The sequence below is a fragment of the Erpetoichthys calabaricus genome, chromosome 2 (genome assembly GCF_900747795.2).
Source record: "Erpetoichthys calabaricus chromosome 2, fErpCal1.3, whole genome shotgun sequence".
In the NCBI taxonomy this organism is placed as follows: Eukaryota; Metazoa; Chordata; class Cladistia; order Polypteriformes; family Polypteridae; genus Erpetoichthys; species Erpetoichthys calabaricus.
In genome coordinates, this window is record NC_041395.2 from 254,662,421 (window position 1) to 254,678,055 (window position 15,635).

General features: G+C 40.2%; 1 protein-coding gene across 31 annotated transcripts in view; it reads left to right on the forward strand.

Annotated features, from left to right (window-relative positions):
• Positions 1–15,635, forward strand: part of ank3b (ankyrin 3b) — a 643,030-nt gene that overhangs the window by 417,667 nt on the left and 209,728 nt on the right. For all 31 annotated transcript variants that reach the window (XM_051923878.1, XM_051923871.1, XM_051923889.1 and 28 more), the window contains one exon: positions 3,955–4,053. In XM_051923878.1, the coding sequence (XP_051779838.1) occupies positions 3,955–4,053 (99 nt within the window). The remainder of the gene's footprint in view (positions 1–3,954; positions 4,054–15,635) is intronic.

A 15,635-nucleotide genomic window follows, 5' to 3' on the forward strand; every position in this document is an offset into this window, starting at 1 on the left:
GAGGAAAGAAGCTGCAGAAGTGGTGTGTAGTTCAGGTGTCAATAGACCTGTACCTCCTCTGTGATGGCAATTTAATGAACAGATGGCTGCTGGGGTGGGTGGATTTCACACTGGTGATCAACAGATCTTTTATTGTTGGGAGACAGCAGCCAAAGATTTCCTCAGCTGAACAAATCACCTACTACAAAATAGGAGTCTTAAAAGAGAGGAAGCAGAAGGAAACCAAATGATGATGGAGGAGGTCACAATGCTTTCAATAATGAGTAAAAAATTAGCAATATTCGCCTTGATATGCCAAACTTCTTAAGCTAGTGAAGGAAGAACAATATCTGCTTGGCTTTCTTGATGAAGGAGGTGAGGTGCTTGTCCCATTTTAATGTATTAGTGAAAGTAGTTCCCAGGAATTTGAATGACTGAACCACAGACACAGTCTGGCCATTAATTTGCAAAGGTGGACAGTCTGTGACTGGTCAGCAGAAATCGTCATTTCCACTATCATACTAGTATTGAGCTCCAAGTTGTTACAATAACACCATTCTATAAGATGCCCCACCTCACTTTCATAAAAGACGTGATTATTGGAAATGGCACCCACTATGGTTATGTCATCTACAAACTTGAGGATTTTTACAGATTTGTCCATGGATCTACAGTCGTTTGTATAAAGTGAAAACAGGAAGGGTGAAAGAACACAGCCTTGGGGGGAGCCTATGCTAATCAACATTGGATCCGACATATAAGGGCCAAGTCTCATATACTGCTTCCTACCTGTCAAGAAACTCAAAACCCACTGGCAGACACCATAGGATATACCTAACTGGATTAGTTTACTCTGAAGCAACTTTAGAACAATGGTATTGAAGGCTGAGCAGAAATCCACAAACAAGACCCTTACATAGGTGTTAGGCAAGTCCAGGTGCAATTTGCCATATATGCAAACTGAAGTGGATCAAGGAGAGGGTCAGTGATGGACTTTAGGTAGGAACGCATAAGACAAATCTATGATTTATGTTATTTCTTTTGTGTTTTGTAATGATTGTAATTGCATTCACCTGTAACCTTGTTCGTGTGCTCTATGTCTGCACTCAGCCAAGAATATTTTGCAAAGGAAACTGAATTTTAGTTTAGATAGTGTGTACAATTTAACATTTTTAAGTAAATGATTTGCTTCAAACAGAAAGATGAAGACTGTATAAAACTGATTATGAGAGATTGTAAGTAAAAGGTTCAATTCTCAACATTGCCTTGGATTATCTAGAGGTGCACTTTTTGAAATAAATTAATAAAGTCATGATGCTGCCTATATCTTGATTGTTACTGATTCAGTTGCAATGTTTTGTATTAATGGGTGATTAGAAAAGTTTGATTTAAAGTCTGAGCACAACTGACTTTCATGATTTAAATACTTTATAGGTTAAGGATTGCTGGAATAAATGATCATTGTGTGTGGGAACAACTAAAAGTAGCATCTTTGGTCTTAAAGTGTCTGTTATTATTCACTGTTTTTCTCCAAACTTCTTCTTCCTCTATATCTTGTCCTTTTCTTTACATACAAGAATTTCCCTTTTTCAGAACTCTTAATCAGAATTAGAAAATCCAGTTCACTTCCAAGCTAGAGGTTTAGAAACCTCTTCACAGTAATTTCATGAAAATATCTTGATCAAGTTGGCACCACTCCTCTAACAATGGATAGTTTTACTTTAAGATGTAAGATATTCTATCAATGGTGGAAACTCACATTACGAATGGTCAAGTATCTTATACAAATATATGAAATATATCTATTATCCAAAATGAAAAGCTTTTCTCTAGCTAATTTTACTACAGTATTGTAGCATGTGTGTCGAGCACTGCAATAGATGGATTTTCTTTGTATGGCTTTTTGAGGTGGCTCAGTATCCTTAAAAGGACTGCTCACCTTTTGCCATACTAGTTGAAAAAACATGCTTTGCAGGTTTACCACTTATATAGACTCCTCTGTCACTGGTAATGTAATGCCAGGTCATACCTGGCTGATATAACTTGTCAGCACTGTTACATAGCCCTCCTGCTGTCTACAGAAACCACTTCCAACTCCTTGCAACGTCGCACAACTTCTTGAAATGGCAGCATGGTCTTCTCTCTCTCTTTAGTCATGCAGCTGGTGACGAGGACACATCAGCAGTAATCGTGAGTGCTGTGTTGTCAAATGGCTAAGCTGTCATGCAATACAGCAGAGGCATTTAACGCTGGTCAGTCTTTTGGCTGTTTTCCTTCACTTAACGGGAGCTGCAAACTGCATTCCAGGTCTGGATCTCAGCTTTGAGAATTTTCCCTCTGCCGCCACTTCATATTTCTTCTACAATCTGCTTTGTCCTGTGCCTGCTCAATTTTTACCACCGGCTCTGCTTCCCACAGCTCACTTGGGGTCAGTGGCAACTCAATCTGTCACACTATTCCCCAGCTCCATGAGCCTCCCAGGCTAATGGACCTTAGCAGATGGAGAAGCGGTGGTGGAGCAGCAGAAGTGGCAGTCTCTCAGCTGTCTTCCCCACTGTACTGCTGCTGCAAATGGCACTCCAGACTACGGATTTGAGCCTTGATACTCTCCTCAATGACAAGTCCTCAATGACACTTGGTGCTCTGCTAAGTCGGACTGTAGGTCTTCTCTTCTTTCTTCTAACACCAATGTAGCATTGTTGTCAAGTGCTGCAATGGATGGATTCTCTGCTCTTTGCATGGCTCTTTGAGGTGGCTCACTATCTTTAAAAGGACTACTCGTCTTTTCTGCACTAGTTGCAAAAACATGATTTTGAAGGCCTGCCATTTATATAGGTGCCCCCATTTTGAGGTCTAGAACTTAATAATAAGGTTACAGATAAGACTCTAAAAGTCAGCCAGTTTGTAGCGAGCATGATGCAATCCAATTATAGAGTCACACTACTTACCCATTATTTGTTGCACCTCTTGTAGCACTAAAACCAATAAATAAATTATTCTACAGAACATATGTTAAGTATCTGTCTATTCCTCCATACATTTTCTGAGTCTGTGTATTCATTTCATTGTTTCTCTGAGTCTGACCTTAACCTGACATCACTGAGTTAAAGGGAGGAATAAGCAATGAATCAAGTTCCAGTCCTCATAGTGCATATTCACACACCCACACTTACACATATAGTGTTAATTTACCAATTAATTTAACCTGCATATCTTTAGTAAGTGTGAGAGAAATACTGGAATACCAAGAGAAAACATCTTGGAGATACAGAAAGAGCATGCAGACTCCATACTGACAGTATACAGGATGGGATTTGAAAAACAGTGACTGTTTTTCTCTTTAAAAAAAAAAAAAAAAAAGTGATATTGGAGGGAATACCATAATGCATTTATTAAATCTGTTAATCACAACTGAGTTATCTGGTGTCTCCTGGAATGTGTTAAATCACAGGAAAGAATTCCATCATACTGTGGATAAAAACATCATTCATTAGAAATATTCATACTTAATGCAAAATGAATTACTAGATTGTTTTAAGTGAAGATGGAACCTTTATATACACAGTTTTGCTTTCTCTACATAGGAGGATATATGAAAACATACAGGAATGTAAAATTTATAAATATCTGTAATTGGTAAAAAATACTGTATTCATACACTTGCTCAATGCATAGTGAAATGATGCCTTCTTTTAACTAAGTACAATGAATGAATGCCAGTCTTTCTGAATTTGTATGTAAATAATGTGAAATGATATATCATACCATATTTGTATTTGTTAATTAATTACTATTGGACATAGAAATTTTAACAGGGCCCCATACATACTGTACAAGTAGTAGAGACAGAATACACTTACCAACAATCACATCATTTGGGAAGTATCTATTATCCATATTTTAATGTTTTTGTCAGTTTAGGAGGTCACTAATTTTAGTCAAAATGGTAATGCGTTTCGTTTTTCTTTTCTACAGAATGGTCTAAATGCACTCCACCTTGCTTCCAAAGAAGGCCATGTCGAAATAGTTGCAGAGCTGATAAAACTGGAAGCCAACGTTGATGCTGCCACAAAGGTCAGTCTCTCTGTTCCTTAGCCTTAATTGGAAAACTGTAGTCTGCTGATAAATATGCCTAATCTGAAACCACATTTCTTGGGAAGCAATCAGTGGGAATGCCATGAAGAAGTATTACAGGGCTCTGCTACAATTATCACAAAGGCAGGCAGAGGTGAGAATGGGCTGAGGCTGCAGTTATCTCTGTTTTGACCCCCTTGGACTTTGCAAAGCCAAAAATGCAGCATAATTGGTGAAATGTGTTGGTGTGAGTCACTTTGTCATTTGTGTTGCTGCTAAGATTATTCAAACTGTATTCTATCATTAACTGCAGTTTAGATTAATTGGAATCACATCTTAGAAAATGGAAAACCAATACCTTATTTGCATTACCCAATAAATTTTGTTTGTTTTATTTATGAATACAAAAGTACAAATTGCAAAACAAAAACACCAAATAAAAATATCAATTCCAAACTATTTACAATCAAATCAATAGCATACTCAATTATCTTTTAAAATCTAATGGTAAGAGAAAACCAAAATTATTGTTAAATAATATTTAACTTTATTGTTGAAAGGGCACATTAAGCATGAATGGCCTGCTACTAACGGAAATGGAGTGATTTTAGATCTCAGGCTGTTGAATAGATATGCAAAACTTTGCCGAAACTTGTTTTTGATACATTTTAGGCAGTTTTTGAATAAGATGTGCTGTAGTAGTAGCACTAGTAGAATTATGATGTTGTTGTCGTGGTAGTAGTAGTAGTAGTAGTAGTAGTACTATTACTACTATATATATATATATATATATATATATATATATATATATATATATATATATATATATATATATATATATATATATATATTCCCATATACAGAGTACAGTGAAATTCTTACTTGCATGTCCGACCAATATGCAACACATCTCTGCTTGAGGACCATCATATACAAGAATAGATTAAAATACATAGTTTAATTTCATTTAAATTGACAGCACAAAACAGCTTACCTGATTTACATCTCAAGCCTATTTACAAACAATTTGTTTAATGTAATTTTTAGCTGAATTATGGTGTGCTTTGCCCAGACTGAAAAGTTAATTTTATGGATGGCCAAATTCCATTCCTTGTCTGCCCTAATGGAAAGATTCTTTCCCATTGTTTCTTGAGATCATCCAGAGGTGAATTTCTTCAAATCTGATAGTAGAATCTAAAAATAGCTGTAATGTGGCCAGTACTGCTTTAAGAATGTATAGTGATGGAAGGTGAGAAACGTTTTGCAGGTTCTTTTGACAGATTTTTTTTTATATAGAACAGTTTTTCTCAAACTCATCCATATTGCTGTAGGTTTTTGGGAACACAGTGCAAAGCATACATAGAAGATAATTTTTTAATGTACAGTTGATTTGAATGTCAAATTAAAGAGTGAATCTTTTTGAGCTTGTGCTTCCTTAGCCTCAGTGGTGGAGAAAGAAGGCATCTGGGATAGCAGCTTGTCTGAGACAGGAGAAAATAATTGGTAAAATGGAAGGGGCGGAGCCCTGGGAACATAACGGATGATTAGCAAATGAGAGAGGGAGGTTCAATATATTAACTTGCAAGGAGAAAGAAAACGTTTTAACAAGAGAGAACCAGGAGTTGGACAGAAGTTTGTTAATCAACGATGTTGTAATCTTTTGTCTAGGCCAAATTGCTAACCAAAAATCAAAGACACTAAGCTAGAAATACACTTTGTAGAAACAAAAGAAAGTTACATTAAAGAATCACTAACTTCCAAGTGTTTCCATATATCAAATACCTAAGAAAGGCATGTACTATCCTTTATATGGTCACTCCAGTAGTGTCTTCTGAGTAATACTGCAATGGAAAACATCAAGGGTAAAAAAGTGCAAAAAAATGGCAGCACCATTTATTTAGTTTTGTTACTCTGTGCATAAATGTTGAGGAAATTGTTTATTTAACATGGTTTGCTTTACTACTACTGCTTGTCAAGATTAAAGGCTGTGAAATAATAATAATAATAATTCTTTACATTTATATAGAGCTTTTCTCACTATTTAAAGCACTCTATGCAGGGAAGACCCAGGAAGTGAACCCACAACCTCCTTACTGTAAAGTGGCAGCATGTGAATATTCGCTTAAATGAAAATTTAAAAGTAACAGATAATGCTCCCACAGTTATGAGAGGTCTTGAATCAGTCTTATGTTAAAGATTCTTATAGAATCAATTAATAGTTTGTGAAGATGGTGTTAGTGTTACCTAGCTATATACAATTAAATGTTTAATATAATTTAGCAGTTTGAGATTGTATGGTAAGGAGTGGTGCATAGCAATATATAGTGGCTATTAGTTATAAAGCTTTTAAAAAAGACAAATATGACTATTTGTTTATTTTCTTTATAGTGTACTGCTTATTAATGTTTTTCACCCCATTCAAAATGTTTTTGAAGTAGCGGGGTCAGTCCAAGGTTATTTTAGTTCATATAAGTTTGTTCTGCCAGTGCACACACTTATGCATTGATTTCTTTTGATGTAAACTTTCGGAAAGTGAGATGCAATTTCAGTTTCCCAAACGTGTAACTTAAGTACACCATTTCCAGAGCTGATGTGACTTGGTTCTTCTCCGTGATCTCATTCATATTGATAAATGTGATAAATAGAGAAAATTTTGAGAAAATTAATCCATAATTGATTTGCAAAAGGCTACTGGTGTTTGATATAATAATGAAAACATCACACATCTCCAGCAGACATGGGATTTACTAATGTCGATTTTAGAAAAATATTGTATCACAAGCATGGATTTGTCTGAAACCATAAAAAATGTCTTTCCTCTCATTAAAAGGAAGCTAGGGTGGTTATTAATCTACACAGCTTGGAAATCTTTTATGCTGCTGAATAACTTAGCTTTAAGTGGTTTATTCTTGAAAATGTAGAAAAAAACAGTACTGTATAAAGGATATGTTTGGTACTCATGGAATTAAAGTAATCTTTACACAGTTCTGGTATTCTAACTTTTGTCTCCGACACTCGCTTTGTTGGCTGAAATTGTTTTTAGAGGTTTTATAAAAAAAAGTCACACAAAATGTTGTACATGCAGCCATCAATGGAATATTTTAAATATTAAACAAAGGTTTTAAAATCTGAAAAAGCAGCAAATCTAGTTTCATAAAATGTATCTGTTGTGTTTTAGTGGTCTATTTATAACAAAAAGAAGTTGAAAACAATTTTATGGAGGTTCTTTTTCTCCAAAGAAGGATACTACATCTTTTATTTTTTTAATTTTTATTTATTTTATTTGAAGAAAACAAAATTGCATCAAGTAAAATTGAACTTACACAACAAATTACTTCATAGTCAAAGTAGAAAAAAGTAAGAAAAGAAAAAAATAGGAAGTTAAAAAAGAAAGCAGGAACATATAAAGGCAAAATCTGACAAAACAGAATTCAACCACCACCCAAGAGAAAGAGAGACGTGCCAAGAGACTGGGCAAAAATAGAAAAAAAAATGGGAAAAATGTCATTTTCTCTGATATAAATGTGTATTCTAAAAATGTATTAATTAAATATTGTCATAAAAAATGTTCAAACAGATCCTCTAAGTGAGAATTAGATTTTTTCCAATTTCACATAGTGCAGAACGCCAGTTTCCCACTGACCTATAAGATGTGGGTTGAGGTCCGTTTCCTCCAGTCAAGCAAGATACAATAAGTCTATATGCTAGTAGTACGGTACAGTATATGCAATTACAATCCACCTTAAGCACATCTGGGAATACACCAAGCACAGCTGCTAATGGGTTAGGAGTGATTGTGACACCAAAGACTGTCTGATAAGCATTCATAGATTTTTGTCCAAAATGTTGTTAATTTTGTGCACTCCCAAAACTTGTGGCCCAGTGAGGCTGGAGCTAGATTGCAATGCTCGCACACTTTGCAGAGCTAAAGTGTATTCTACATATGGTTGACTTTCACTCCTTTTCTAAAATATTAATTGAAAGATCATTTTCTAATTGTACCCCAGGATCTTTGAAAGGAAAAGACTTTGAGAGGTTTTATATATTGTTGAGATGTCTTCAAGACTGATCAGTATTTTGTCTTGAATAGTAATTGTTGGGAGGTATGGAACTACTTCTTTTCTTTGTTTTTAATGACTAGTGAGATTGAAAACAAGGATGGGCTGGCACCCAGCTGTGTTGAATGATCCATTATCCAACGGCGAGGCCATCATAATGGATGGAGAACATCAGTGGATGGGTGTCGCTGCCAGGATATTTGGTGTTCCCATTTTCAGTCAGGATGACGTAATGGAAGGACAAAGGGAGACTGCCTTACAGGGCCGTTTGCACCCCCAATAAGTCAAGTGGCAGCAGCCTTCTGCTGGGACTCCTTTGTGTACACCCGCAGGGCTGTCTGGGAGTAGAAGTCCTGATGAGCAGCCCTGCTGGATTCCTTTAGGGGAGCACCACTTTAAGAAGGTTCTGCCTGACCTGGAAGTGCTTCCTGGGTGCAGTGTTATGGCACCCATAGTGGTCTTAGGTCTCGCATAAACAAAGCTCTTCAACTTCACCCAGGGAATTGGAACTGGGAGAGGAAGGGGGCAATACTTGCCTAAGCCTCTAGTGGCAACACCATCCTTTTCATGTAACAACAGAAAATGATATGTGCAATAGAGCCGTTTGAAAGTATGTTAGGAAATCACAAATAATCCACATATAAAATACATCTGTAGTTACACAACACAAAACATCAGTATAACTGAAATGGTACTTAAATGCACATAATGAACAATTATGCATCTACACTTCCCTGCAAGCCTGTCAGTAATTACAAAACACTGAAGTTAAAGCTAAAGCTTAGATTGGATGAGAATCAACCAGACAAACTACAATATATAGCAGTACAGTAGACTGCTAACGAATAGGCTTTGTAAATTCAGTGACATATCACATCTGTTTGTCCAAAATGTAATAAGTTATTAGCTACATCAAGATAAGATTTTATAAGATCATTAAATGGAACTTAATGAATGTAGATCTTCTCGTCTTGATCTGTTCTTCCAGTTTATTTTCAGAAAATAGAAATACTCTGCTTTTTGATGGCTTCAAGTTTGTCAGCACTCTAATAGAAATATGAGAATTGTAGGATTAAATTGTTTTGCTATGGGAAAGATTTTGCAATATTTTGTGTTTTAAATAACATTTTTCTATAATAATACGTTTACGTTATCTGTTTTACAGTTTTGAAGTATGGAAAATACAACAGCACCATTTTGTTTTGATATGAACACCACCATTTTGGGATACTGTTGCTTTAATGCGTTTGTGTCCCTGGAAGCCATGCAGAGTGACATTGTGTACATAACACATTAAAAACTACACTCACTGTTGGCACAGAGTCCAAGATTGTGGATGATTACTAAAAACTTTTACAGTGCATTTTTGACTTATACCTCTTGGTAGTTTTGATTCTGATTTGTATCTCTCATTTTGACTCTGGTGTTAGTCACACTGGGCACACTGTTTTTGAGTGAAAATTATTGAACATTTCTTAAATGTATCATACTAATGTAGTTGCTACTTGTGCTGAGCTTCACAGCAGATAAAGTTTGCATATTTTCCACTTCCTCTTTCTCCAGTCATGCCTCACTCTTTATTTCCACATCCTTCGTCAAATGTGGAAACTCCTAATCAGTCTTTTCAGGCTCATATAGGTAAAACTCACTGTCAGATATACTTAGATAGTACTTCATTTATCCCCAAGAGAAAATTTGTTAGCTCCTGCAGCAACATGAAATGTGGAAATATTCACATAGTTATAATGCAGAACTGAAAAAAAAAGTCCAAAGCGATACCCAACTGTAGCATCCAGAACATAGTGAACTATATAGCCAGTGACATATAATATTATGCATTCATAGATTTGGAAAAGGCCTATGACAGAGTGTCAAGGGAAATAATGTTTTGCTGTTTAATAAACAGGAATGTTATGTAAGTCTGGTAAGATTGATAGAAGTCATATATGAGGAATCGGTAACAGCCATGAGAGCTGCATATGGAGCACATAGGTAAATGTTTAATATGCAAGTTGGTCTACTTCAGAGTTCAGCTTTTAGCTCTTTCTCTTTTGTTCTTGTTATGGCTGTGCTTAGTGAGGGTATCAGATGTGGTGAATTACAGGTATTGCAAAATGCTGATGACCTTGTGATCATGGCAGAGTCAAAGGAAGAATTGCAGAAAATGGTTATTAAATGAGAGGGGCCTTGGGACAGGGAGGATTGAAAGTAAATGTTGGAAAATCTGAGGCCATGGAAGGAGGAAAACAGAAACACTGTTAACAGAAGATATAGCAGGCTTATGCATCAATAAGGTAGAGAAGCTTAAATACTAAGGCTAGTTATAACTAAAAAGGGGAGTCGTGAAGTAGAAATAGCTGAGAGAAAATAAAGGTAGCAAGGAAGAAATGGCTAGAGATGAGATGTGATAAAAGTAAAGAAAGTGATCTATGTAAGGCCAGTTCTGCTATATGGTACAGAGACAGAAAAGGTAAGGAAAGGAAAAGAAGAAAAAATTGAAAGAACTGAAATGAATGTTAAAGTGGGCTTTGAGTGTCTCAGTAAGGGATAGGTTGAAGAATAATGAGGCTGGTAGGAGGGCAGGATAGGTAATTACCATTAATAAAATTATATAGGCTAAATTGTAAATGTGTGTTTGTCTTCAACAAACCTTCTATGATGAATGAAAACTTTGGACAGCGTTTTCCCTTGCCCGGATGCAGGTCACTGGGGCCCCCCTCTGGAGCCAGGCTTGGAGGTGGGGCTCGATGGCGAGCACCTGGTGGCCGGGCCTGCACCCATGGGGCTCGGCCGGGCACAGCCTGAAGAGGCAATGTGGGTCCCCCTTCCTATGGGCTAAACACCTATGGGAGGGGCCAAGGAGGTCAGGTGCAGTGTGAGTTGTGTGGTGGTGGCAGAAGGCGGGGACCTTGGCGGTCCAATCCTCGGCTTCAGAAGCTGGCTCTTGAGTCATGGTATGTCACCTCTCTGAAGGGATAGGAGACTGAGCTGGTGCGTGAGGTCGAGAGGTTCCAGCTAGATATAGTCGGACTCACCTCGACGCACAGCATGGACTCTGGAACCAATCTTCTTGAGAGGGGCTGGACTCTCTACCACTCTGGAGTTGCCCCCGGTGAGAGGCGGCGAGCGGGTTTGGGCATACTTATTGCCCCCCGACTTGGAGCTTGTTCATTGGGGTTTACCCCGGTGGACGAAATGGTAGCCTCCCTCCACCTTCAGGTGGGGGGACAGGTCCTAACTGTTGTATGCGCGTATGCACCGAACAGCTGTTTGGAGTACCCACCCTTTTTGGAGTCCCTGGAGGGGGTGCTAGAGGGTAGAGAATGCTCACGTGGGCAATGACAGTGAGACCTGAAAGGGCGTGATTGGGAGGAATAACCCCCCCGATCTGAACCCGAGCAGTGTTTTTTTATTGGACTTCTGTGCTCGTCACGGATTGTCCATAACGAACACCATGTTCAAGCTTAGGGGTGTTCATATGTGCTCTTGGCACCAGGACACCCTATGCCTCAGTTCAATGATCGACTTTGTGGTCATGTCGTTGGACCTGCGGCCACATGTCTTGGACACTTGGGTGAAGAAAGGGGCGGAGCTGTCAACTGATCACCACCTGGTGGTGAGTATGCTTCGATGGTGGGGGAGGATGCCAGTCAGGCCTGGTAGGCCCAAATGTGTTGTGACGGTCTGCTGGGAACATCTGGCAGAGTCCCCTGTCAGAAGTAGCTTCAACTCCCACCTCCCATAGAACTTCCAACACATCCCGAGGGAGGTGGGGGACATTGAGTCCGAATGGGCCATGTTCCGTGCCTCTATTGTTGAGGCGGCTGACCGGAGCTGTGACCGTAAGGTGGTCAGTGCCTGTTATGGTGGCAGTCCCCGAACCCGTTGGTGGACTCTGACGGTGAGGGATGCTGTCAAGCTGAAGAAGGAGTCCTACAGGACCCTTTTGTCCTGTGGGACTCTGGAGGCAGCTGATAGGTACCGGCAGGCCAAGCGGAATGCAGCTTTGGTGGTTGGTGAGGCAAAAACTTGGGCGTGGGAGGAGTTTGGGGAGGCCATGGAGAACGACTTTCGGACGGCTTCGAGGAGATTCTGGGCCACCATCCAGCATCTCAGGATGGGGAAGCAGTGCAGTGTCAACACTGTATATGATGGGGATGGTGCGCTGCTGACGTCGACTCGGGACGTTGTGGGTCGGTGGGGGGAGTACTTCGAAGACCTCCTCAATCCCACTAACATGCCTTCCAATGTGGAAGCAGAGCCTGGGGACTCTGAGGTGGGCTCCCCCATCTCTGGGACTGAGGTCACCGAGGTGGTCAAAAAACTCCTTGGTGGCAGGGCCCCGGGGGTGGATGAGATATACCTGGAGTTCCTCAAGGCTCTGGATGTTGTAGGACTGTCTTGGTTGACATGCCTCTGCAACATCACATGGACATCAGGGACAGTGCCTCTGGATTGGCAGACTCAGGTGGTGGTCCCCCTCTTTAAGAAAGGGGACCGGAGGGTGTGTTCCAACTATAGAGGGATCACACTCCTCAGCCTCCCTGGAAAAATCTATTTGGGAGTCCTGGAGAGGAGTGTCCGTCGGATAGTCGAATCTCGGATTCAGGAGGAACAGGGTGGTTTTTGTCCTGGTCGTGGAACAGTGGACCAGCTCTACACCCTTAGCAGGGTCCTGGAGGATGCATGGGAGTTTGCCCAACCAGTCTACATGTGTTTTGTGGACTTGGAAAAGGCATTCAACCATGTCCGTCGGGGAACCCTGTGGGGGGTACTCTGAGAGTATGGGGTACCGGACCCCATGATAAGGGCTGTTCGTTCCCTTACGATCGGTGTCAGAGCTTGGTCCGCATTGCCAGCAGTAAGTCGAACCCTTTTCCAGTGAGAGTTGAACTCTGCCAGGGCTGCCCTTTGTCACCGATTCTGTTCATAACTTTTATGGACAGAATTTCTATGCGCAGCCATGGTGTTGAGGGGGTCCGGTTTGGTGGACTCAGGATTGGGTCACTGCTTTTTGCAGATGATGTTGTCCTGTTTGCTTCATCAGGCAGTGATCTTCAGCTCTCTCTGGATCAGTTCGCAGCTGAGTGTGAAGCGGTTGGGATGGGAATCAGCACCTCCAAATCCAAGACCGTGGTCCTCAGCCGGAAAAGGGTGGAGTTCCCTCTCAGGGTTGGGAGCGAGATCCTGCCCCAAGTGGAGGAGTTCAAGTATCTCAGGATCTTGTTCACGAGTGAGGGAAGAATGGAGCGTGAGATTGACAGGCGGATCGGTGCGGCATCCGCAGTAATGCGGGCTCTGCATTGGTCTGTCGTGGTGAAAAAGGAGCTGAGCCGTAAGGCAAAGCGCTCAATTTACCAGTCGATCTATGTTCCTACCCTCACCTAAGGTCATGAGCTATAGGTAGTGACAGAAAGAACGAGATCGCAAATACAAGCGGCTGAAATGAGTTTCTTCCACATGGTGTCTGGGCTTTCCCTTAAAGATAGGGTGAGACGCTCAGTCATCCGGGAGGGGCTCAGAGTAGAGCCGCTGGTCCTCCGCATCGAGAGGAGTCAGATGAGATGGCTTGGGCATCTGATCAGGATGCCTCCTAGACGCCTCCCTGGTGAGGTGTTCCGGGCACGTCTAACCAGGAGGAGGCCCCGGAGAAGACCCAGGACACACCGGAGGGACTATGTCTCTCGGCTGACCTGGAAACGCCTTGGGATTCCCCAGAAGAGCTAGAAGAAGTTGTTGCCCCCCGCGACCCGACCTCGGATAAGCGGAAGAGGATGGATGGATGGATGGATGGAGGCTAGATTGCAATGAACTGTCACAAGGAAAAGGTCATGGGGGATATAGAAACTCAGATGGTATGTCTTTGTAGGAGGGATATGTGCCCTTTATGCACTGTAAATGTGTGTTGTCTTCATCTATAGGAACCCAGTTCCTCAATCATTATGGTGACTGATCTTAGGGGCTCAATGGCACACCTGAAGCCCCAAAACACATCCTTAATTTTAATCTTATTACTCCATACTTGTGAATGACTGTCCCAGCAGCACATTACAAACTCATTATGTTTACTTTCAACGCAGCCCATAATAGGGGTGTCACCTGAGAACCTCTATAGATGGCATACATTGGATATTTTTGCTTAAATATTGATGTGTAGTGTAAGAGAGTTCAGAGAAAGAAAGGCAGGATATTTCCTTACGGTACCCCAGTGTTTCTGTCAACCATCTCTGACATACTGTTCTGAATCCTCACAAATTGTTTCTGTGAAGTTTATAATCCTTGACACTATGAGTGCATCTACTTTCAATGCCTTGAGCTTATTTCATGTGCTAGATAGCATCCTGACTATAGTACTGGCTTTATCCAGGCAAAGTAGGCTCTGTAGATCATGTACATCGAAGTTTCAAGTACTACCATATCTTCTTGGCAATCAAACTGCATGACGTTAGGAGGTCTGTAACCAGGGCTTGCAGCTGTTTAAGGTCCTGTTTGTCTTTATCAGTTTCCGTACTCTCTGAAATATTAGAGAAAGCATGAATAGATGCAACAGTACCCTACACTTTGTATGAGCCGTGGAACACCCTTTGCTAATGTATAGATCATGGGAGAGATGCAGGGAAGTAAGAAAGTCAATATGCTGTGTCCTTTATCAATATTTAAACTGCACTGGCAGGTCCTCATTTTGTATGTTACTACACAAAGTCGACAGGTCAATCAGCTGTGCTGATGTACAGTATATATGAATTACAGTCTTTCCTTACCTGTTCCACATTGAAGTGCTGTACGGAGGTTCTAAACTGTGTGGTAAAAAAAATAATGGGAGAGTCGCTATGTACAAGATAAAGTTAGGTTTAAAAAATCATCAGTATGTTCAGGACATTTGTATTATTTTGTTGTATATACAACTTTTCAAGAGTTACAGTGCTTTATTTCATAGTCACTTCTGTCCTAATCACTATATTTAAGGAGTGTTATATTCTGATCAAGCATGTGTTGTTGTTACACTGGAGGCCTGTTAATGCAAACTGCATTAAATGTCACCTTGTATCTCATTGTTTCAGTGAAGCATCTTCTTGTGTCATTACAAATTAATTTTATTAGCCAATAACGAGCAGTTCAGTGTCAGTGACAACGGTACAGGTTGCAGGTCAGAAATCAGCCATGAACAAGGAGCCAGCGCATCAATTGATACATGCACACATCCACGCAGTCTGGAATGGAACAAGATACAGAAGAAAACCCCACAGAGAGAACAATAACAGTGCATATGCAGGTTGAGATTAGAACCCCTAAATCTGGAAAAATGAGGCAGCAGAACTCACCATATACAAAAGATATACAGGTTAGGTCAGCTGGCAATTCAAAATTAGTTCATTGTGAGTGTGTGCGCTAGGTGATAGAGTCTCTCTAGGTTTGGCTGCCTTCCGTCATTCCATGTAGCTGGTTAAAACTCACCTCCAATTATGCACATGATCTATATTGGCATCATTTTGGAAAATTGATGAATATCCTCAATCATTATGT